At 44.2% G+C, this 25,316-nt stretch overlaps 1 protein-coding gene across 2 annotated transcripts; it reads left to right on the plus strand.

Annotated features, from left to right (window-relative positions):
- Positions 1–342: 342 nt before the first annotated feature.
- Positions 343–23,870, plus strand: PROSER3 (proline and serine rich 3). 2 transcript variants are annotated; one of them, XM_088671134.1, is made up of 13 exons: positions 343–510; positions 13,072–13,181; positions 13,296–13,404; positions 13,948–14,246; positions 15,129–15,274; positions 16,167–16,228; positions 17,178–17,257; positions 17,403–17,521; positions 18,510–18,700; positions 19,162–19,689; positions 21,079–21,250; positions 22,040–22,121; positions 23,272–23,870. In XM_088671134.1, exons 2-13 carry the CDS (start codon positions 13,171–13,173, stop codon positions 23,336–23,338), a joined length of 1,866 nt encoding a protein of 621 aa, XP_088527260.1. In that variant the 5' UTR covers positions 343–510; positions 13,072–13,170; the 3' UTR covers positions 23,339–23,870. The 2 variants fall into 2 exon arrangements, with proteins under 2 accessions (XP_088527260.1, XP_088527261.1); XM_088671135.1 differs by lacking the exon at positions 343–510 and adding an exon at positions 12,059–12,081.
- Positions 23,871–25,316: the final 1,446 nt, after the last annotated feature.

A 25,316-nucleotide genomic window follows, 5' to 3' on the forward strand; every position in this document is an offset into this window, starting at 1 on the left:
ACCCTCCCCCCAAAAGAGGCCATTACGGGGGACAGGCTGCTGCTGTGGGGGGGGGCAGAACCTAAGTTAATTGAGTATTTTAAATGTTTTTTCAATACTTTTTGATGATTAGCCCCCCCCCCACTTGGCTACGCCCATGGGACTTGCACCCAAGCAAGTACAGTAGTACTATGTGCTCTGGATCAGAGCATGACGGTATTTGTAGTTTGTGCGTGCGCCCGGCCGGAACTGAGGAGCCACCAGGCGTATATTCCCCTCCCGGACGCGCAATGCTTTGTGGGAATCGTAGTACTGAAAAAGCCGCGCACCCGACATCCTCCGCGGGCAGCGACTTCCGCTTTCGGTTGCTAGGCGACGGCCAAGGCGGCAAGCTTCTTTTGGGTTGAGCGGGAAGAAGGGCTTTAGGCCCCGGGGAAGGGGCGCCAGAGATCACTGAATCCGGGGCCGCTCTCCAGGCGCAAAATCCCAAGGGATTGCTGCAGAGCAGTATTCCTTGGGATTCACTTTCAGGTAAGTGTGTTTTGGCGGTGTAATCCTACGCAGGCTTACTCCATGGTAATGGTGTTTAGGGTCGCAGCCTTAGGCTTGTCAGTATCATCGAATCGTATTGCTGGAAGAGCTGAGGAGGGGCTGCTAAAATAATGAGCCGTGAACAGCTACGGTAGAGGCAGAGAAAAACACACCTATACATAGTGGGGGGTTTCCTGGGGACGGGGGCACGGGACACGCATACCCCTAAACATTTTGTGACTCTTTGTACTTTTGTCCATTTACTGTATTTATTTTTCCCGATTTGAACTATAAAATGCTGATTTTCTTGAGTCAAAATGAGAGTACCCAATAACATTTATTTAGAAAAAAAGTGCTGCCTATATAGTTGGAGAAAGTAACAGGCATGGAGATTCCAGTGGTGGAAGAAGCTTCCTCTGCTAAGTTTTGGCTTCTAGCGTTCCTATTAAGGGCACATGAGCTGGACCCTGCCGGCGGGGGGGGGGAGGGGTGTGTGTTGGCAACCTTATGTGTTTGTGTTTGTGTAGTAAACTAAGCCAGCTCTATTCCCTTCAGCTGTGGCTGTTAGATTTTCCTGTGTGCAGGGAGTATTGTTTTCAGAAATGCAGGCCCCGTTGGCTGTGAATTCTAGTTTAGGTTGGAGATTATCCCGGAATTAACTCCCGCAGAGCAGAAGAGATTGCCCTGTGCGTTGAAATACGCCACCCCATAGATTTATTCATTTCTAGACTTGCTTGTTTGGGATTCGTTTGGTATGATTCTCGAAACTTAACATGTTTAGGCTATTTCACACGTTACCTGGCAACAGACCTAGGTTTGTCCCTGTGCATGTATTTTCAAGAGGGAGCTTCAGCTGGTTCTGATCTGACATGTACCTATTTGCATTTGCAAACACAGGCTTACAAGCTTGTTGCATTCACATGTTGTTTTTTTAAGCATATCCTTAAAGATGTGACATGTAATAGTGGTCCCACCTAGGTTGCGTTTTTTTGCAGTGCTTTGATAAACACATTGAAACCATTTGGTTATTATCTGAATATTGCTCCAGGCTCTACGGTAATCTGCAGGACCTCTCTATTTTTAAACCAGTGTTTGGAATGTGTGAACTTTGCTTTGGAGCCTCTCGCTCATCATCAGCTTTTACACTTGTAGTTATGGGTCTGTGACTAGCTGGAAGCTTTCTGCTTTAAAACCCCTGTGGCTTCTGGCTTTATGTGACTTTTGTTGATGCTGAACTTTCTGTACCTCAGATTTGCCTTGGGTTGTGGGATCATAAAAAAATAACAACCCAGCAATTTACACGAATTGTAAATTGGCTCTGATCAGGTTTTGAGTTGGAAGTGAGCGACTGACACAGCTCCAAAACTTTGAAATGACTTGTGGGGCTTACTTAAAACTATGGAAAACCCCTGCTTTCTCTTTAAAAAGATCGAGATTTGTGCCTTTCCAGGTTGCAGAAGTGTGAATGTGTGGATGGTGAAACCTGTAATGAAATGAGTTTTGTTTTTCAAGCCCCAAACAAGTTGGTCGCCATCCGTGGTCAAGATCAAAGCACTTGCTGCATCCTAGGTAATTGCATGGCATAGAGTTGTAAATTGTGATGAACTTTTGACTAATCATGAAATGCTACGCTGAAAAAGAGGGTAATTGCCAAGTTGCATGTGGTATGTGTAATAATGAAATGTGTTTGAGCACAGTATATAAGCTGCCTGTCTTCTGTGATGTTAGCTGAGCAATTAGTAAGGTCCAGACTCAGCTACACAGCTGCAAAAAAGGCTTTAAATGTGTTGTAAAGCGCAATATACAAATGTGACACGAGATGGCGACAGCGAGCTATGCAAAATTCAATGTATTTTTTCAAAACGTTTTAAAATACAGTAAAGTATTTTCACAACTTTTTAAAATCTATGTAGATTCTAGGAGTGAAAATTCTTATGACAAATGTAGGGGCAGTTGTCTGTTCATTGAAGGTGTTTTCTTCCTTGCACTTTAATAGCTCTACTTGTTGTTTAGTCGTTTAGTCGTGTCCGACTCTTCGTGACCCCATGGACCATAGCACGCCAGGCACTCCTGTCTTGCACTGCCTCCCGTAGTTTGGTCAAACTCATGTTCGTAGCTTCGAGAACACTGTCCAACCATCTTGTCCTCTGTCGTCCCCTTCTCCTAGTGCCCTCAATCTTTCCCAACATCAGGGTCTTTTCCAAGGATTCTTCTCTTCTCATGAGGTGGCCAAAGTATTGGAGCCTCAGCTTCACGATCTGTCCTTCCAGTGAGCACTCAGGGCTGATTTCCTTAAGAATGGATAGGTTTGATCTTCTTGCAGTCCATGGGACTCTCAAGAGTCTCCTCCAGCACCATAATTCAAAAGCATCAATTCTTCGGCGATCAGCCTTCTTTATGGTCCAGCTCTCACTTCCATACATCACTACTGGGAAAACCATAGCTTTAACTATACGGACCTTTGTCGGCAAGGTGATGTCTCTGCTTTTTAAGATGCTGTCTAGGTTTGTCATTGCTTTTCTCCCAAAAAGCAGGCGTCTTTTAATTTCGTGACTGCTGTCACCATCTGCAGTGATCAAGGAGCCCAAGAAAGTAAAATCTCTCACTGCCTCCATTTCTTCCCCTTCTATTTGCCAGGAGGTGATAGGACCAGTGGCCATGATCTTGGTTTTTTTGATGTTGAGCTTCAGACCATATTTTGCGCTCTCCTCTTTCACCCTCATTAAAAGGTTCTTTAATTCCTCCTCACTTTCTGCCATCAAGGTTGTGTCATCTGCATATCTGAGGTTGTTGATATTTCTTCCGGCAATCTTAATTCCTGCTTAATTCCAGGAATTAAGATTGCAGGAATTAAGCAGGAATAGCTCTACTACCTCTGCCTATTCGTTTGGCAATCTTACAGGTTGACTATATTCATGCTTATCTGAAGTCATGTCACACTGATTTCAATGGGAGTTATCCTCAAGTAAGTGTGTGTTAGATTGCAGTCTTCAAGAATTGTGCTTTTCTAGTTCATGTTGGGAGCAAAGCACCACTACTTATAACCAGTAATCTGAACCTGGGGTGGGCAGGTAATAGACAGAGAGCAAACCTATTATTCCCTTCCATAGTCCTTCATAAATTACCACTGGTAGATATGTAGACCCCCCCCCCCGCTTCAGAATTTACTTTCTTTCTTTTCCTCCAGTTAGTTAACGTATATTCCGGTGTATAAGACGACTGGACGTATAAGACGACCCCCAACTTTTCCAGTAAAATCTAGAGTTTGGGATATACTCGCCGTATAAGAAATACGACCCGGCTTATAAGACGACCCCCGATTTTTGAGAAGATTTTCCTGGGTTAAAAAGTAGTCTTATACGCAGGAATATACAGTAACTTCATGACTTCATAATGGTCACATGTATGTTGTACTTATAATGGTTTTGTGTTTCCAGGAGTAATAAACCTTGCCTTTATTTTGTCAGACTATTCTGGTAAGGGGTTATTTGTTTTTTTATTATTATGCATTTTGTGTTCTCACTTTGTATTTTTATGTTGTAAATCACTCTGTGAATATTTGGATGAAGGGTGGTATACAAATATTATACACACAAACACACAGTGGAACCTTGATTGCTGAATGCTTCGAAAGCCAAACAATTCGAAACCCAAATGCAGACAACCCGGAAGTGAATGCTTCCATTTTTGAACGATTTTCAGAAGCCAAACGGCTTCAGAGGCGCGTTTTTCATTTTATTCCATTGACTTTGCAGCCAGCTCATTGATCCTCGGTTTCCAAACTTTTCGGAAGTCGAACAGTCTTCCAGAACAGATTAAGTTCGAAAACTGAGTTATATATGTAATAATAGTAGTACTCATTTCTGCAATCAGCTGTTATATGTACTAAACTGCAGTTGCTCATTCGGTGTTGCTTCCAAATAAGTTGCCACTTGGAAATTCAGTCATAGTTCTGAACATCTGGCATTTTTAGAGCTCATGAAGATGGAGCTGAGGTTTGGAGCAAACATTTCTGTCCTTTCAACCACAATTAATTGGTTGCAACTACAGTAGTTTAGAAATACAGGTGACACTCAGTTTACATTGGAGTTACGTTATGGGGATAGCGCATAACCATGTTACTTCTTTGGCAAATGGGAAGTATTGTTCTTTCTCAAGCTTATTGGCATGCTGCCAATGACTGCAATCCTGCAATCTTTCCTACCTGCAAATAAGCCCCATTGAATTCAACAGAATTTACTTCTAGGCAGACAAGGTTAGGATTATCCCATTACAGTGGTATGTGTAGCCCAATGGATTAGCAACCTTTATGGCCTTATTTGCAACATTGGGCCAAGGCATACTTACCAGGTGCAGCAGTCTCCCATTACTAGCAGGGAGTAATACATATTTTTTAGAAAGGTGGAGTTTAAGTCTATAATAATATGTGGCTAGTTTAGCTATTCCTAGGGCTTATAGTTTCTGAGGCTGTAGAGCGTTGCTGTTGTATCTGCTAATGGGCTGCTAAGAATCGGATGACCTCTTTGCACTAGTAATAATAATAATAAATTATTATTATTATTATTTATATGTCGCCCATCTGGCTGGGTTCCCCCAGCCACTCTGGGTGGCTTCCAACAGAGAAGTAAAATACAATAATCTATTGAACATTAAAAACCTCCCTAAACAGGGCTGCCTTCAGATGTCTTCTAAAAATCTGGTAGTTATTATTTTTATGTTTAGATAGGTGTCTGGGCAGAGAACTACCTCTTTCCCTCTCTTTACTCGGAAGCACCTGGTGGCAGGGGGTGCTCTGAGGTGGGAGGAGGGGGTGGAGGGAAACCCAGACACAAAAATGGATCTCCTTTGGAAGGCCGCAGCTCACGGGTTCCTCTCGTGGCAGGAGGGGACCCGTGGTGATGGGGCAAGAAGAAGGAGGAGGATAAAGTGATATTTTAAGGGAAAGATTTTGAGTTAAGATTAGAAAATCCGCCATAGTCTAGATTAAGATATTAAGAATACCAGGAAGAAGAGATTTGAGGAAGTCACAAATACAATGTCAAGAAATAAGATTTGTAAAATTTATTTGTTTGTTTTATATGTGTGTTTTTGTTTATATTAAAATTAATAAAAATTATTTTAAAAAATAAATAAAAATCTGGTAGTTGTTTTCCTCTTTGACATCTGATTGGAGTGCGTTCCACAGGGCAGGCACCACTACTGAGTAGGCCAGGGGTTCCCAACAAAATTTTCTTGAGGACCCCTCATCGAGCCGCTATTGTGACAAGGACCCCCATTAATTCCTAATCCTAAAATTAAAAAGTGAGAGCCAAATTAAGAGTCTTTTTATATTTTATATTTTTAACCAACAGTCCATTTTTAACTACGCGAACTGTAGCTTCCGCGAAAAACAATGCTTTGTTTACAAACACTACTGTTTTGCAAAGAGGCAGTGCGCACCGAGGAGGAGGGAGGGGAATGGAGAAGACAGGGTACCTGTGCAGTAGTGCACAAATGAAGCCGACGCGCGCAAAGCATCTTGGGGAGGTGAGCGTTAGTAGAATGCGCGCGCTGCCTCTTTGCAAAACAGTAGTGTTTGTGAAGCGCCACCTAACGGCATACAGCAGAACTACTGCCTCTATCTAATTCTAGTTTTGCACTAGACTCTGCTCATGCAGGAAGCAGCCAAAACAAAAAATCTGTTATCATACGAAATATATTTAATATATTTTTATTCTAATAGCATCTTGCGGACCCCTCTGGCATAGCTCGCGGACCCCATCTGTTGGGAACCACTGGAGTAGGCCCTCTGCCTGGTTCCCTGCAACTTGGCTTCTCGCAACGAGGGAACCACCAGAAGGCCCTCGGCGCTTGACCTCAGTGTCTGGGCAGAACGATGGGGGTGGAGACGCTCCTTCAGTATGCAGAAAACTCTGGTTTTATTTGGAAATCATAATCCTACCTGCCTTCTCTGAAGCTTTCTGGCAAAGTGAAAGCAATGCAACCTGGCTTGTCAGCAGAGTGAGCCAGCTGTGGCCTCACTTGCAGATGCAGGGAGTGTCCTGGGAGTCACTGCAAGAGAGAACTGATGGGGTGTGTCCCTGCCCATTCCTGTGTAATAGGATAGGTTGGGTGAGAGTATGGTGAGAGTATGAATTGCACATCTGTATGTTCTCATCTCTTTAGAGGAATGTCCTGATCTCTCTGGAAGGCCCCAGGAGAGGCTGCTATTTGTGTCCCTTAATGTCTCAGTGACCAGGGTGGTGTATTCAGTTATTTCTGCATTTAGCCCTTTCTTTACCTGCCCCCTCCAATGGTTAATATATTTTCTCTTTCGTAGCAGTCCTTCACTATGCTTTGGGTTTGTCCTCTCCCGACCTTTTGCAGGAGACATAGAAAATTCAGTGGCACTTGTTTTATTCGACACAAGGCAAGGGCCCTTTGTGTTTGTGCTCACAGAATTATAATCTTAGGACCTGTAGCTTCTAGAAACCTTAACAATGGAAAAAAAATACTGTATTCAACTTCCTTGTTCTAATGCCAATGATGTTTCTGATTTGTAGTACTGTAAAACCTAGTAAATTAATTAGTAGAGGACTATATATGAAGCTTTTACCCCCCCCCCCGTTAATCTTATTGGGTTAATAGGTTCATTTTATTTTTTAGCCAGAAGGCCATAACACTTGGTTTTTTCCCCATAAGAAACAAAATACTTAAATGCACATATTACAAGAATTGTGTGGTTCAGAAGCTAAGTTGCATTGCCAACCTGACCTAACTATGGAAATGATTGGGATAGTAATACTGTATACTGTGTCTGAGTTTGTTTTTTTTAAGTATCACTAATGGTGTAACTGTTGCGAACTACATAACTTTGAATGTTATAAGAATGCATGTAATTTTGGGGATCTGGTGAAGAGGAATACAAAGAAAAACTTTTGTCAAAAAAGCAGAGCTGTCACATACTAATGTTGAGGACTTTCAACCACAAATCATACAGATACTGAATTTGACCCTTTTGAGGAAAGGGCTGTGTTCATGATGGTCTCCCTGACCAACTGAAACTCAGAACTTTTTTATTAGCTTGAGTGGAGCTTGACTTGCATTAGTAGCCCCTGGTGTATGTAGCAGCTAGAGTAACTGCACAGGGGGAAGGGGGAAAGAAAACAGTAACAGAAAATGCTGGGATTCTTTTCTTTCATCCTGTAAATGCTGACAACTGGGGCTTCTGATGCCAAAAAGCAGGACAAGCCAGAAAACAGGCAAGAACATCTACATTCAGTGAAGACTGATTCAAGCCTGAGCAGGTGCCATAAAGTAAGCCACAAGCAATTTATTTAATCCATCTGGGTTGAAGATTTTCTCTTCCTTTGTGCCACCCTATTAAAATGCAAAGCCAGCCTGCTTTATGTGCCAACCCACAGTGGCATTCTTTAAACCTGCCAACCGAAAGATGCCAGTTTGAAACCAAGCGAAGGAACATTGATGCAGCCTTAATTAACCCTTTTTGCCAGCACATGACAAGGCTCCCAAGCTTGCAGTTTGGAGATGCACTGCTCACAGCACCAGGACCTGTATGAGAGTAATCAATAGCTCCTGCCATTTCTGTAGGTAATGTGAAGTAGGATCTTGGTTTGCCAAGGTGGAAAAGCAGGATGGGTGGTGTGCTGGAGAAGAAGGGGAAGTTGACATCTCCACACCACTGCAGAGATGGCGAAGTTCTGTGCTAACTCTCAATGCTAGACAGGTCTCTCGTAGCTGTCTGCTTAAATTATCACCGCTTGGTTAAATGATGAATTATGCACGTCCATGTTTCATCAAGTGCTGTGGTGTCAAATATTCAAGGAAGAATCTCTGTGCTTGCTGGGGGTATTGCAAGAGGAGGATTATCTTTGGGGCCAGGGAAGACTTTTTGAGCAGCAGCATGGATTAAGATATTTAAATCTTTGCTTCTGTTTTAAGGCTTTGCTGCTTCCACTTCAGACCTTATTTAAGATTTGTGGCAGATGAGTGGCCTATTTTGAGGCATACAAAACACTCATCTGATCTGTCTTTTTGGCACTGAAAGACCATGAAAATCCACTCAAGTGCATGTTTACTGTGCTTAGCAGTTTAAAGAGGGGCTTGCTTCTGTTCTTTAATTTTCTTTGCCACACACAAAAAAGTGAATGGAATTGTTGCAAACTGGACCTGGTGATTGCCTAGAAGTTGAGCTGATTATGTCCTTGTGCCCTTGCCTGGTTCCCCATTTACCCTTCCAATGCTGCATCAAGACACTGCAAATAGTATGGTTTAGCACTAAACTGGAATGGTGGCAGAAATTCTGAGAAAAATAATTGTGGGGGTGTTTTTTGAGCCTATAGTGTATGTGTGTGTGTGTGTGTGTGTGACACTTCTGGTGTTCCCTAGTCTACAGTTTAAAATAGAACAGCAGTATTTTCATTTGATCCTGTTGAATCAACATATCTGGCACCTGAAAACTCTGCAGTGAGAGTTCCCTAAATTGTGTTGTTCTTGTATACTGCAAATGCATTCTAAATCCATTTTGACCTCTTTCCATTTAGACTGCTGTCTGTCTCTCATTGACTCTTTTCACATGTGCCATACTAAAGAATTAGAGAACTAAATAATGCACCAGTACAGTTTGAAGAATGAATTCTAGCATTTCTGTACTTTATCAAAGTGCATGGTAGTCTGTTGGAAAGCGGTAATGGAAGCGGTCACTGGATCACCCTTTCTGTATGTCATCTGCTAATGCAACGTGAAGTTGTTTTAGGAGATAGCATTCATGCTTGCTAATGGTCTTCGTTCTGCATTTGCAGCATTTGGGCTAGATGTAGCCACTAAAAAAAATCATTAATGCTTCCTCAAGCATTATAAAGAAATGAGCCTGGCCAGCTGAATTTCATGTACTGTACAAGTGCAGTGCGGGGGAGAAATAAAGAGGACAATACTTTTGTCATTTGGCAGGAAGAGATGTCCAGTTAGAATGTTGTTTGGCATGGAAAAATACTTTCCATTCCTTGCCAGTGTTTAGGTGGTTATGCGGGGCTAAAACTGATATTTCAAATTTTCCACTATATGTTATATGTCCATTATGACTCGGGTAAGGGGACTGGCCCTAAAGTGAACCCCTATTTTTCTGGTAACACCATATTTAGTATTGTTAGCTGTAATAACTATTCTGTTTGATAAGGCATAGAAGCCTGGGCCTGAATTGCTTATGGCAACTCCAGTTGTGGTGTTCACATTCTCTAACAGTGCAAGCCTATACATGTCTACTCAGAAGTAAATCCCACTGACTTCACTGAGGCTTGATCCCTAAGTGTAATAATAATAATAAATAATACTGTAATAATTTATTACCAGTACTTGTGCCCCATACATCTGACTGAGTTGTCCAGTCACCGTGGTCTGCTTCCAACGGAATATAACACTAAAACAATGATTAAAAGCTTCCCAATACAGGGCTGCCTTCAGATGTCTTCACATAGGAATGCAGCCTAAGTAAGGAACTTCATTTTCACCATGTCTGAACAAATTCTGCATTTGCTTCTAGGAACAAATGTGCAGAGAAGGATTATTTCCCCCTAGAGAGGCTGAGCCCTCTCAACGCACCAAAGTCCAGAGGTCTTTCAGTCAGCATATACCTCACAGATATACAACCAGCTTCTTGTTCATCTGCTGACATTAGCATGTCAGAGGCCTTTGTTGTTGTTTTTAAATATATTTTTATTAACGATTTCTTGGTTTACAAATGTATGTGGTATGTCTCTCTTTTCAAGTTACGTTTCAGATCAGTTTCATTTGTTGAGACATTAGTGTTACATTAGGAAGAAAAAGGGGGAAGAGGTGGAGGGGGGAATGGTGAGTGGGGTGGTGTAGGGTGGCAATGCTTCTATTCTACTTAGTGTATGTGTGGGGTTTTGTGTCAGTGTCACTTGTGTGGGTTCTCTTTACTATTCGCTTGTATTCCTTTGGTGGTGAGAGAGGTTGGGGTTGGCCTAGGGCAGGGATGGCCAAATCCCAAGAGACTGCGATCTACTCAGTTAAAAACTGGCAATGATCTGGGGGTTCAGATGAAAGTTGTTGAGTTTTTTGGGGGGGAACGAGGAAGGCCCGTTTCTTTGGGGTGCAGGGCAAGAATTTTGAGCTTTTTTTAGGGGAGCCAGAGTTGTGGGGAGCCACTGATCTCCCCGTCATCTACTGGTGGATGACGATGTACCTGTTGGACGTGCCTGGCCTAGGGTATGGTTGGTTGTCTTTGTTTGGCCTTAGTGAAATTTGTTTTCATGTGTCTGCTGGGAAGCCCCATTGTCCTCCTTCTCAGTACTGTGTTGGGGCAGGGTGTGGCTTTAAAGGTACAGGCCAGTGCAAAAAATGAGGACTCAGGATTGACACAGTCAGCACAGTTCTATCCTCCAGGCAGAAGGGCTCAGGGGAATGGACTGTCCCCACCTGCCCCTAGGGCCATTGGTAAGATCTGATATGTTGGCTGCAAGTAGCAGCCTGTTAAGTTGTCATAATAGTTAGCAAAACAGACTGTCTTGGTAACCATTTCAGTTTGGCCGGCGGTTCTGCTATGGAGGGATTTTCACTATTCTATGTTTGAATGATCGTATCTGAACTATCCTCCAAGCATTTACTGTAGCTGTGCCTGATGTGTGTGGGCCTAAATAAGTAAGAACTTGCTTTGGCTACAGCGTTTCTTACAGTGCAACTCCGTTGTGCAGGTGGACATCTCAGACCTGCCTTGCTGGGAGAGACACAGGAAGATACTCTAAAAGCACAGAGATGCTCTCACAGATTTCTGAATTGATGGGTGCACTTAAAGAGTTGAATTTTCTTTCCTCATGATTCTGTCCAATTTTCATAACTTTGATCTTCCAGTGATAGTCCTAGGCTATTCTATCCCATATCAACCAATCCAGTTGCTTGCTCTGTTTTGCTCTAAGAGGAATTACTCCACCTTTTGATCAGATGTTATTTGGAGTCATAACATTTCCCCCAGAGCAATGGAATTCATGCTGTTCATTGTTTCATAGTATGGCAGGGTCAGTGAATGGGGTACTTTCACCCGGGGGGGGGGGGGGCAAAACAAAAACTGTTGCCTTGGTAACTGCACACTGCGCAAACAAGTGCCATGGCAATTTCCTTCCTAGCTACAGGAAGGAAAGAATTCATTTATGCAAATAATTCATTGCTCTGAACCACAGCTAAGTTGGAAATCCATAATATTGTGCAACAGATTAGCTGCTCTAGAACATTTCCCAGGTCTGGATCTTGTCACATTTTGGAATTGTTTTGCTTCTGTGTCAATGGATTTATATAAAGTTCCCTGGGCTGGATTAACAAATAGACTACACATACCATAGAGTAAGGCCTTAAGTTTGTATGAAGGATGGTTTTATCCCAACTCTGCAGTGCTGGCCTCTTCTTTCTTTGTTTAACATTCCCACAGTTGAGAACATTGTGGTTGGTTTCTTTGCCAGGCAAATGGGGGCAAATTCTTGGCTGTGGAGAAATGTTAAGGTGGCTGGAGCCTGCATAGCCCGAGGAGCAGACTGATGATGCGCAAGGAGGCAATTTCAGGTGTTGAAGAGCAGGACGTAATTTTCTGTTCATTTATATCAGGCATCCCCAGACTGTGGCCCTCCAGATGTTTTGGCCTACAACTCCCATGATCCCTAGCTAAGAGGACCAGTGTTCAGGGATGATGGGAACTGTAGTCCAAAACATCTGGAGGGCCGAAGTTTGGGGATGCCTGATTTATATCCTGCCTTTGCTTCATGATGGTACTTGAGATGGCATAGATGGGCAGATGGAAGCAGAGAGTGGCATGAATTAGAAGAGAGTGAGACTTTGAATATGACACCTTGACTTTATCTTTTAATCTTCTGAGTTACATGTTGACAGAGGCAAGGTACAGGGGGTGAGAAATAGTTTCAAAATCCACATGCCAACTTTGTATTTGAGAGCCATTATAATAGTGATGATGAGAATCAGCTAGAGCTTCTCAGTTCAGCTGTGTGTTTGTCGGAAGCCATTGATGAACCACAATCTCTGACCCTCTTGTCCCCTAGTTTACCTGCAATGTGGGAATAATAGTGCTGACCTTTAAATGATTGTTTATAAAGATGACTGAGCTAGTGTATATGAAGGGCTTTTGAGCACTTAGAAAAAGCAGTGATCTGAGTTCTCTGAGTGCCCATCCTTATGTTGGCAAAACTGCATCTTAATATTTTTGCCCCCATTCTTCATTCCTTCTTTTTGCCCCTTTCACCTCCTTCAGCTAAATCATGATTACCAGAAATACCCTAATAAAAAACAAAAGGGAAGGATGGAGGAAAAGCCTACGAACATTTGGAAACAAAATAAATTATGCAAAAGAAGTAAAGCCTATGCCAGGCATGCCCAAACTTCGGCCCTCCAGATGTGTTGGACTACAATTCCCATCACCCCTGACCACTGGTCTTCTTAGCAAGGGTTCATGGGAGTTGTAGGCCAAAATATCTGGAGGGCTGCAGTTTGGGGATGCCTGGCCTATGGCAAAATGTATGTATTTGTTTCTTTTGTTTACAGCTCAAACATTGGGAAGCCTTTGATCATCCCATGAGGAAAGCATGTAGAGACCACATCCACATCCACATCCATCAAAGCTGAACATCTGGGTGTAGAATAATGGATTCCAGGTATGAGAGCTAGAAGAAGAAAAGGGTTTGACCTGATGGGTTTCCTTCTGTTAAGAAGTGCCCAATCTAGGCAGAGCAGGGCCTCACTAACTGGGATTCCTTGCTTGCCCGCAGTATGGCTGTTTTCTCCACCCTGGGAAGCCCCTTTTTGGAGCAATCTTGTTCGCGGAGCCATTACCACCCTTCCCAGGCACACCCACTGAGGCAGGAGCAGCGATATACGGTGAGATGGGGTGGAGGGAGACGAGGTGGGCAAATAATGCTGCAAAGTCACTAGCGAAGAAATAAAATGGAGCAGAGCTGCTAGCAGGGAGTCAAACAGGTCTTTTGGATCCCTATTGATCCAGTCCCTTTTGGGAGCTGGATAAAAATTCCATTGTGTTGTTCTATCCATGAATGCTCTTCTTTAGGCATTTCTGTATTCTTGGGGATTGAGCTAGGCCTGGAAAGAGCCAATAAAGTATATTGATTAGAATGCTGGGAGTTCAAATCCCTGCTCAACCATGACACAGGCCATTCATCCTTTCTTAGCTTAGCCTCCCTCGCAGGATTTTTGTGATGGAAACGGATGTGGCAGCAGGAAACCATGTTTGATGCCCTCAGTTTTTTGGAGGAAGGGTAGGATAAAAATGTAACGACTAAACAGTTGTCAAGTGGAGCTAATAGGAAGAGGCAGTTGTGTTACATCTTGGCTTGAATGTTTCTGGAAGGTTTATGTCAGCCCTTTGGGCCCACCAACTCTGAAAACTCACTTTCCCGCTCCTAGGTTCTGAGCCCGTCTCGTTTACAACACAAGAATTGCCCCACCTCTCCCAAGAGGGCAGAAACACAGAGTCCTCTAACCCCAGGTTTGCTTCCTGGGTCCAGCTACCAAGAGGTGAAACCCCCAGAGTCAGACTCCGCAAGCCGCTTCAATGAATCATGGCCCTCGACTGAGCGCAGTTCTTCCTCTCTGACTCCCGAGGGAGCAAAGGGCCTTCCTTCAGAGCAGATAACAGGGACCAAGGCACTGGCTTCGCCAAAGCCCCCGGAATCTGTTTCAGACAGCGATTCAGTTATTGCCAGGTAAGCCTGCTAGCTAAGGGTTTCTTCTCGGGTGGGTGGGCAGAGCAGCAAGAGTTTACTGGACTTGTGTAGGGATGGGAGTCCTGGGTTTAAATACTGCCTGGAAGAAGAACACATTTGATACCCTCAGTCAAGTCTGTTTCTAGGATGCAAATTCCCATACTGGCTTATCTCAGAGTACAGTGGTACCTTGGTTCTCAAACTTAATCCATTCCAGAAGTCTGTTCTAAAACCAAAGCGTTCCAAAACCAAGGCTCACTTTCCCATAGAAAGTATTGTGAAACAGATTAATCCGTTCCAGACTTTTAAAAACAACCCCTAAAACATCAATTTAACATGAATTTTACTATCTAACGAGACCATTGGTCCATAAAATGAAAGCAATAATCAATGTACTATACTTTAAAATAAATAAGACAGTACTGTAGGTGATAATTATTATTTTTTTAATTCTTGCCTGTACTGATCATAGTCATTGTTTGGATGGGGGGCTTTTATCCATTTCCGCAGTCACACAATCAACCAATCAGTAGTCACAAAAACAAATTAACCGGAAAAGCTTCCAAAACAAAAATGCAAAATAAATAGCAAAAACAAAAGCACCAAACTTAATCTGTTCTGGAAGTCAGTTTGACTTCCAAAATGTTTGAAAACCAGGGTGCAGCTTCTGATTGGTGCAGGCACCCCAGAAACAATAGCCAACAAAGCATTGGATGTTTGGCTTCCGAAAAACTTTCGAAAACTGGAACACTTACGTACAAAGGTGTTTGAGAACCAAGGTACCACTGTATTGAGTCTCTAGCCTAGCTTGGGAGTGATCACTACATTGAAGCAAAGTTCTTTGTCCATGTCTGTGATGCGGCACCTTTGATCCTTGGGCAGGTATATGGAACGATTTCGTTACGGGCAGCCCACAAACCGCAGGGAGCGCTGGGCACCAAATGGTCACTCTGCACAGTTCTGGTGGCTCGGCCGCTCGTTTTCCCCTGAATGCAACATCTCCAAGAAGGAGACATCACCAACTTCAGGTACTTGAGTCCAACAAGAAGGGTGCCGATATGGGGAACACTTTTCTCAAGGCAGACCAGGATGAGTGGGCCCTCAGAAAGATTGGATTTGTGTTGGAGCAGTAGCTGCCCTAGCCAAAAGAGTGGTTGCTATTGGTAGGAAAAACTTCAGATTTGAAGACTTGCAGATTTAGATATGGGCACACACATTGGAGCTGTGTCTTTGTCCAGCACTTATCTGTTAATTCCTATGAAGTAGAACTTTTTAGCAGTGGTGGGTAGCGTTCACAGGTTGCTCCTGTCCTAGCATTTCTCATAAGAGAGACATATGAGACCAACTTGGGACCAGGTTATCTGAGAGAATGTCTTCTACACAGACCCACCTGGTCAGTAAGATAATCTCAGAGGCCCTCCTCATTGTGCCACAGTCTGCAGGTGCCCATCTGGCATCAACTGGGAAGAGGGCCTAAGATAAATAATAGTGTGCCAGGATTTTTAAAATCACAATATTTAAATCTGTCCCCTCTTCTCTGTAGTTATCAGATAACTCTGCATATGTTCTAAGGTATTTTCTTTAAGGTATCAAAGCAATCCAAAGTGAGATGGGGGGCTCTGACGGCCCCCATTATTACATGGGAGTTCTGTGATAGTTTTAGCAGCCATTGCTCACAACCAAGCAACCCATCCAAAGGGTGGATTCATGTTGGCCTTCTTCAAGGTTCTTCACCTATAATTTGGAAGATAACTTAAAGTCAAGCACATAGTTTTTCAGGCCTATGGATGAAAGGGGAAGGGAAGGGAAGGGAAGGGAAGGAGGGAGCCTAGAGCCACCCAAGATCTACAGATTAGGCTTTTTGCAAAGATGTCTGAACTGTGAGAGTCAGAAATCTGTAATGATGGTGTCTCCTTGCAGACAGTAGCCAGAGTGAAGTGAGGCAGTCTCTTTTCAGTCCTGCTCTGGACCAGTCTCCCTCGGTGAGTAAGGAGGTTCTCTCTAGGAGTGGGGAGGGATCTGCTCTGTCCATCAGAAAAGGAGATAATATAGCTATGTTATCTTTACGGATCACTGTTAATCTCAGCCCTCAGGGTTGAGGAATATTGTACAGAATCTGGAGGTATGGGTTCTAATGAGCGATAAAGCTCATTGAATGACCTTCAACCAGTCATATCTCAGAGCCTAGCCTTCTACACAGGATTGTTGTGAGGATAATATGGAATAACCACACATGCTGCCCTGATCTCCTTGAAGAATATAAACATGTTAATGGGGAAATCATATGTGTAAAGTTGGTCCTGCTTTGAGGACTGTGCTCTGGGTGGAGAAAATTGTGATATTCACTATAGCACTTCTCAGCAGGATGATTAGTTTTTGGTTTCCCATTTGGATCTTTTATTAAGAACCAAGCGACCTTAAATTTTCAGGATTTGCAGGCAGGCAGGAGTCTTGCTTGGTCCTGGTTTGGCCGATTACTTTGACAGATCAGAAGACCATTTTCAATTTCCTCTGTCTTAGTAGCTCCCTGCTTATTATTGCTGGGGACTGTTTCACCTTAACTAGTGTTCTTCTGCTTTCTGTCCCTACTTTGTCTGCACCAGAGGATCAGAGGATCTTTGTCCCATTGGATTGACCATCTTCTATTTTTTGGTCATGAGCTTGCTAGCACTAGGCACTCCATAGGTGCTGCAGCTTCTCCCCTTGCCCTGCTGCCAGAATCCTGACATTCTTTTCCGTATAGAGCAGGAGTGGGGAATGTTTGACCCCCTGGATCTTGTTGGACTACACCTCCCATTATCCCTGACCATTTGCCCCATTAGCTGGAACTGATGGGAGTTGGGAGTTCAACAACATCTGGTGGGCCACAAGTCCCCCATCCCAGCTATAGAATCTCCTATCTGACCCATTCCTTTGTATACTCTTTTGTAGGGGGACTCACAGAATTCTTCCACGCTGGACCCCGAGACTGTTAAACTGCAGGAGAGAGCAGCCAGGCTGTTACATAGAAGGTACTGACCTCCTTTGTATTTCACTCATCATCTAGGCTGCCCTTCCTCATGTCTAATGGGCCTTCCAGCTTCTCTTTCTGTTCTCTCCCCAGCTGCTACTCCTTCCTAATAACTTGCCTGTCCTCATATATTTCTCTGCATGCAGCACATCCCCGTTGAGCAGCTCCAGGCATGCAAGCTCTACCCCCACGTCCACCATCACAAATGCTGACACAGACATGACTGGTCGTGCTCCACATCACCTTGGCCTTGGCGAGCTGCAAGGTAAGACATGAGATCCAGGACCTTGCCTCTTAAGGCAGTGTTTTTCAACCTGGGGTCTCCACATGTTGCTGGACTCCAATCCCAACAGCCCCAGCCAGCTTAGCCACTGGTAAGGGGTGATTGGAGTTGTAGTCCCAGCATCTGAAGCTCAAGGTTGAATAACTCTCTTGAAGGAATGCCACTGTTGTGGTCCCAGGACAATGACAGAAAGTGAGTGTTGTTTGGGGGGGGGGGGATGTGAGGAAAAGCAAGTTGGCTGAACCTAGTAGCTGGCTGAGTGCAAGTCTGATTACCTCCTAAACAGTGTGGATGTTCTTATTTGGTGATTTGTGAAGAATGATGGCTGCTTTAGTACAAATCTTTTGACTGCCCTATCTTTCAGTGCATCACTCAAAGGCAGAATTTGGTAAGGGGCATCCCAGTAATCTCCCCTTTCATTTACAAACAAACCAATTGCTAGCCCTTCAGGCAATCCTTGGTAACTTTCGAAAGGCCAGAGGCGTTGCTGAGCAGGATCTCACGTGGACAGGGCAACAGCAGCTGAATAAACTGGGCAAAACAGCAACTGTGCAAATTTGTATTGCTAAATTTCTAGTCGTCACAGAATTACTGGTATAGAATTCGTGTTGTCTTGATATTAATTCAATTCCTGTTCAAAAGCACACATGCCTTATCATATGCTGGTTGAGTTGAACGGGCTCTTTTGGACTCCAGGTCCCATCATCCCTAGCTAGCATAGCCAGTGGGGAGGTATGATGGGAATTGTAGTCTAACAACATCTTTGGAGCCATGGGTTCCTCTTCCCTGCTGTAAAAGATCCAGTGAATTATACAAGCTATCACCAAAGGGGACAAATCAAGATACACTTTTTTCAAAGATGATGATCCCAAAATGAAAACAGCGATGGACAATGCCTGTATCTTGCAGATCTTTTTCAGAAGTTCACTGCAGACACTCCATTCATGCGTATCTCTCTCTGCCTCCCTAGGTAGTCTGAATGCTTTCCCTTACTATATCACTCAAAGATCTCAGCCGTGTTCTTCTTCAAAACCAGAGGATGATATCCTTTTCCAGTGGCGCCTACGGCGAAAGATGGAGGAAGCGAGCCAGGCTGTTGCTGTGATGCCCCCTCTAGCTTGGAGGAGTCCACATATCCAGCCAACCCGTGCTTCCAGCCTGGTAAGAGTTTGAGGTGAATGAGTTTGCCATTGCTCTGTGCTGTGTAGCTGCAAACCAAAAGCCTTGGAAGCAGGGGATGGAGCCATGCTTTCAGTGCACAACAGGATGGAGAAGCACAAGCAATAGGCAGGGTGTGATGCATGAGAGGACCACAGCTCTTGCTACCTTGTTGTTGAGAGCTGAAGTGGAAGAAACCTTGCGAAGTTAATGCACCGTTTCAGGCCACTTCATCTTTATAACTTCCAAGATGCTTGTGGCTGTTCCACCCCACCCCACCCCACTTCAATCGTTCAGGAGTTGATGAGGTAAACAACTTTCCCATCATAGTATTGATCCTATACAGTATGGCAAAGCATTCAGAGAGGAGTGGATCTGCTTCTAAGCATCTCACTACTCCATCTCAGAAAGTCCAGTAGATGCAGTCTGAGTCATGTATATTTTTCAATCTTTGTTCCCTGCAGGGAGAAAGAGTGGCTCAGAAGCCATCAGAACCTGCAAGTTGGAAGAGTGAAGGTGGAAGAGTGCAGCCAACATCAGAAGCCCAGCCACATGTGAAATCCACCCCCTGTGATTATCATCCCTGCTGCTCCACAGAATCTGTGAAAAATGGACTAAGCTCCACGCAGCTCATTGAAGCCGCTCCTTTCAGCAGTGGGATTGTACTGGTTGGAAGGGAGAGCAAGGAGTGGGATTGTACTGGTTGGAAGGGAGAGCAAGGAGTGAAGGAAGTAACTCTGCAAGAGGATCCTGTCCCTGCATACCGAGACTCTCCTCCCCTACCAAGGCCTGCAGGAACCAGCAAACTTTTGGGCCAGAGCACTTTGCATCAGGATCAACAGGCAGCCCGCCTTGTAGAGAGAGTGCACACAGAGCCCAGAGGGAACCAGAAGGCATTCAGAACTGAGCAGGGCCAAGCCAAACCAGTCAGAGACTTCCGAGGGCCACCAGTCAGTCCCACAAAAGATTCTATTCAACATGTCTTGGGAGAGGTATAAACATATCTGGCAATCTTTGTGGCTGTCATCACAGTGTGATGTAGAGGCCTATCATGCAGAATAGTGAGCACTTCAGTTTCTAGTCCTCATGGTTGCAGAGACAAATGTGAATACTTTTATTGGCAGCTGCTGCTAAAGATTTAGGAATAAGGACTACGCTGAGGTTTTAATCTGAGACAGGGCTTGACTCAGTGCAGGCCCCTTTCCAGTTCTACCTAGACACTTTCTATCCTTAACACGTTTCTTCCCCTTTGATCCCCCCCCCCCGTTCCAATTGCCCCCACTTCCTTTATGGCTAACAAAAATTAAATGCTAAATTGTGAAGTATCCCCACATTATATTTCACTGGTTTTCAAACTGTGTTCCAGGGAAGTTTATGTGAGGCCCTTCATGTGGGAGGCAGTGACGATCAGTTCTGGCAAACAGAACATTCATTTGAAAGACGGCTTATTCGTCATTATTGACCTTCCGCAAAGCCGCTGGAGAGAATACAAATTCACAGGCTGTGCTGTGAATTCAGACAGGAGTGACAGTGGGACCCAACAGGCCTGGCTGGTGGCCCATGTGAAGTGTTTGCCTTAGTGCATGCCTGTGATGGGCTTGGTCAGGTGGGTAGAGGGACATCCATGGGAGCGAGGGACAATGTGTTTAAAGCTGGAAGAGGAGTATTTGTGCTCTTCTCTTTATTGCAGGTAGTTTTTTCATTCGTTCCTTCCACTTTCATGGCAGCCTTCTAGGGAGGCTTCTGCCCCTTTGAAGGTGAAGGAGGAACATCTCCACCACCTGGATTTCAGCAACTGCAAACGCATGCACCACACACACATCTCCTGCTCGGACTTGGTTTGCTCTTGGGTCCCTTTCTCTAGTGCTGCCCAAGCCTGATTCTGGCCCCTCTTGCTCCCAAGGGAAGCTTTAATGCCTCCAGTTATCAAACCTGGTTTAGCAGCCTGCTCCCCAACTGCTTCCCTTCAGGCTAACCAGACTGACTTGTGGCCTGCTGTGACATTATCTCAAAGCACTGGAGGTTGCAGCCAGGTTGGTTCAGACAGCAGGCAAGCATCAGGCTTTCTCTGCATAGACATCTTGGCAGATGTTAAGGAATTTCTCAGCAGGTAATGTGTTGTGGTCCCTTGAAGACCACTGTGCCAGGAAAGAAATATGCACATTCAGAAAGTTTATGTAGATAAGCAAAATGTAATCAAGTGGCACACTTGCAGATTTCCCAGTGGGTTGTGGGAATGACTTTACTATAGAAAAGGAAGATGAACCATGGTCCAGCAGCTCCAATTAGCTGCTTGGGGGTATCTGAAATGGGCTCTTCCACTTCTGCTTTCCTTCCCAGGAGGACAGGAGGAGATTTAACTAGCTTTCTCTCTCATCCAGGTGATTGCCGAAAGACTTTTCTCCCCACCTGATTCTCCAGGTCCTCATAGGGACAAACCAAAGAGGAATTCAAAGAGTCAAAGCCTGGATGAAGCTCGGCCAAGAGCTGTTTCTGCTCCCTCACATCCCCAGCTCCTGAACATGGCTGCTCAGCTGCTGGAGCAGGCTGAAGGTGGGATAGTTGAGGGAATGGCAGATATGTGGATTTCATGGAGGGCTTTAAACATTCATAGTGGGGTCCATTTCGTCTCACCTGTGCAAGCATGTTCCTTTAGTTCCTGCCTGGCTTCACATTTCATAAACTCTGGACAGGAAACCTAGACCTGGACTCTGGACCACTGGGTGGCCGTCACTGGCAACGGGCGATGATGATGCTCTGTTCAGTTTCCACTGGGCAAGCATGAGCTTAATTCTGATTTTGCAGCTATTCTGAACACATTGACCAAATCAGTAATGGGTGGAATGGAAATTGAGATGTGGCTAGAGAAGGAACATAGTAAGCAAGACACAGGGTGTCTAAAAGTGCCTACACGAGCGAGGGTTTTTGTGTGTGTACAGATCTAGAACTACAGATGTTGTGTGTCATAGTGTTGGTGCTGTAACAGGAGCTATTTGCCACATGCCTTTAGTCAAAGTACAGGCACAGCCAGAGGCACAATACTGTACAGGCACAGCCCAGAAGGGGAGAAAAGTCTTGTGGGCGCTTTGGGAGGGGGTAGAAGGTGAAGAAGGCTGGAGCAAGAGCAGGGGAGTATGTGGAAGTGGGAATTGAGCAGGAGGAAATGGTAAACACTGGTGAAGTGGGTTCTTTTACAGGTTTGCACTGACCGTTTGGTTCTAAGCATATAAACAACAGACAGCTTGGAAGGTCCCTGCAGAGATTTATTGGAGAGCTCCACAGCCTTGACTGGCAGGAAAAGGAGAGGGCACTTAAAGTGGAGTTAATTTTTCTGTTTTGCAGACTCGGATGGCACAGAGTTTGAGGATGACCCCCTCTTACAGGTGCTAAGGGGCCAGAGGGAGTTGCTGCGCAGCCAGCTGAGGTGGGTCGCTGCTCATTGCAAACTGTCCAGAGGCATTCTCTCGGGATTGCTGCTGTTTCAAAGTCTTTGCTAGCTGCTGAGAACGGTTGCCTTACTTTGCCTGATGTCTTGCCAGGCTTTCAGTGCCCCTCTCCTTTGGCTTTGAAGCATAATGGATACCTGAGAGCAGATCATTAGAAGTGTTGTCCCCTTTGTTGTCATCCCTGGTGCCTTTGCAGTGTCAACACATTCTCTGTATGTTTCTTCTTCCCACCCACCCCAGCTTTAGATGCAACTCTTATGAAAAGAGGTCGTTAGAATTCATATTGCTTGATACATATTCTCCCCTCCTTCAAAAGAGTTTAGGTGATGTGTATAGTTTCCCCCTCCACCCATTCTTTCCCCGCAACCAATCCTGTGAGTTAGGCTGAGAAATGATGGCTGGCCTAAAGTAAAGTTTTGTGGCTGGGTAGGAATTTGAGCTGGAGTCTCTCTGGTCTTAGTGAAGTGTTGCAACCATCACACCACACTGTCTCTTCATAAGGACCTGTAAGGGGTTGCTTATGTTTTAGGATCAGGCAAGAACTCAAGGCTTTATAGTTCATATTCATCCAGATTTCATCCTTCCCTAAAGTACAATTTAGGGTATGGACAGGATAGTGGATAGTGGATTCCATACAATCACTTTAATAATAATAATAATAATAATAATAATAATAATAATAGCACAGAATTCAGCTTTTTTGATGGTCTGTATTCATTTTTGCAGTGTTTCTAGGCTTTATAGCTGTGGTGATTGAAAGCATGTAGAAAATATCTAGTAATCTCAAAAGTTAGAAATGTGGTTTATGATTAATTTTTTTAGTGCATTTAGGCATCGCACATGCCATTTTGACACATTTCGTATGTGAGAGAAGCAGAATAAAGTATGCAGGAAATAGAATTTGCTTAATTTATGCATATCTTAGAATTTAGGATAAGTTGGCGATTTTTAGTGCAAAGGGCATTTTGCTTTCAGCTATGAGTGGTTGCTGAGTGCTGCCCCACTGCTCAAAACAAATTGCAGCTGCCTGGTCTGATGGGCAATTTATTCTCTGACAGTATGGCTGTGTTGCTTTGGTCTCCTCCAGCCCTTAAAGGCGGTATGCCATTCTGCTCTGTTCCCTTGCAGAGCTGTGGATGTCCAGGTAGCTCAGCTTGAAGGCTATCATTCTGATCAAGACTTATCCCGTCGATGACAGACTCCTACACAATCTCCTCTGCACCTTGAGTGTGGTTGAAGGATCTCCGATTCATAATTTGGGATTACGGCAGTGGACTGGGTCCTGTGCTCCTTGTTCAGACACCTCCGGATGGCTTCAGCAACAGGGTTTGGGAGAAGTTCTTATTTATGCTAGCACTCTTCTGGTTTTGGCTGTGCTGCCTGTACCCAACAAGCTGGTGTGTTCATCAAAGCCAACTGGGAGTGCAAAATGACCAGGCACTGGTGTGTAGGGATGTGCCTAAAGCATAAACAGTGCATTGTTTACATGGTTTCATTGTGTATTTTTGTGGTGAGATTAAAATAAAAAGTGTATTTTTGGATCAAAATGAACTGTGATGGTTTGCAGTAAGATGACATAACCTATTCAGTACCTCCTGTCCAATTAAATGATGGTTAATGAAGTCTAAAACCATTTGACTTGGAGAGGAGGCACTAGGCAATCATTTTTATTTTAGCCACCTTTGGAATGGAACAATCCCTAAATAAATACATTTTATTTTATTAAATGTTGTATTCTACCTTTCTAATTAGCTGTCAAAGGCACCTTACATCGAATTGTGTTTTATTGGATTTTAAACAACGTAATCTCAAAAAACAGTAACAAAAACCAACAGTAACATCAAAACACTAGGAGAGTTAAAACTGGCAACAGAAAATAAAGGAAAATAAAGAGGTGTTTACTTGGGCCTTAGGTGTGCCTCTTTGGGGAGGGTTTTTCACAGGACCTTTTCAGTTGTCACACCTCATTTCCAGTAGTCACTTGCCTAACCTTCAAGAGCAGGGATACTTGAAGGAGTGATGACGACTGCAACAAACTGCAAGGTTTGTGCAGGACAAGGCAGTGTGGATGCTATCCTGCAGACCAGCTTTGTAAGTTTAGTGCCTTCTGCAGTAACCTGTTGCATTTCTGTGCTTTGTGCAGAGGATTGGAGGTGAGGGGCCTCTGTCCCACCTCCGCCAACTCACTGCCATGCAGTTCCTTGTCACATACAGTATGCCATTCCCAAGACAGTGATTAAATATGCTACAGATGAATGTGTTGCCCCTGCTCAGCCAAAGAAGATGGATGGGGAGATGCGAGGTGGGACATAGATATAAAAGTATTCATTTAATGTGTTATAAACTGTTTCCTCCAAAGTCCTGGAAATCATATATGTGTGATCCCAGAACCTCCAGCAGAAAATCTGTCCTGTCCAGAGAGATATTTGGTGCCCTTTTATGGAGCAGCAATTTTAAGACTGCCAGCGCTTAGTATAGGAGCCTAATAACAATATGAGGGAAGATCAAAAGACTCTATAAGGAGCTCCTCAAAATGACCGGGGGAAAAGGAAATAGATGCTGGAGGGCCAGCGTAGAATAATCCCAAGAAATCACAACTTTCCCCATGGCTGGTTTCTCATAGCGCCCTCCCTGTCCCTGTTGTCTATTAACAGGGAGCATTATGGGTGAGACTGAAAGCTCATTTAGTGCAGTATTACGCTGCCAACCATGATGGCCTGTTCCCCCTTTGATCCCAGCATCTGGTATTCAGTACACAACAGCTTCCATTTAGCTATTGTGGCTAATATCCATTGGCAGTGTTCTCCTTGTCTAAGCCTTTAAAAAAGTGATCTAAGCTTGTGGTCATGACCACATTTTGGAGGTAAGGAATTCCGTAAGTGAATTACGAGTTTTGTGTTCAAGTACTTTTTTATCAGTCCTGAAACTGCTGCCAATTGGTTTAAATATGGGCGTAACACACACACACCCTTTCAGCATGAGAGGATGGAAAAGGTTTTTCGATTTGCAGCCTTGGGCCCTTTAGGTTGCGATGTCTGGCTATGAGTGGAGAAAGGGAACTGAACACAGGAGTATCCCTACAAAATATTATTATTTTTTCTAAGTTGGGCTTCAAACGAGAGATTAAATGGAATACTCTTGAGTGGGGCAAATGAGCAAGCTAGGAATGTGGC

Source organism: Zootoca vivipara, chromosome 6, assembly GCF_965207765.1.
Source record: "Zootoca vivipara chromosome 6, rZooViv2.hap1.1, whole genome shotgun sequence".
Taxonomy (NCBI): Eukaryota; Metazoa; Chordata; class Lepidosauria; order Squamata; family Lacertidae; genus Zootoca; species Zootoca vivipara.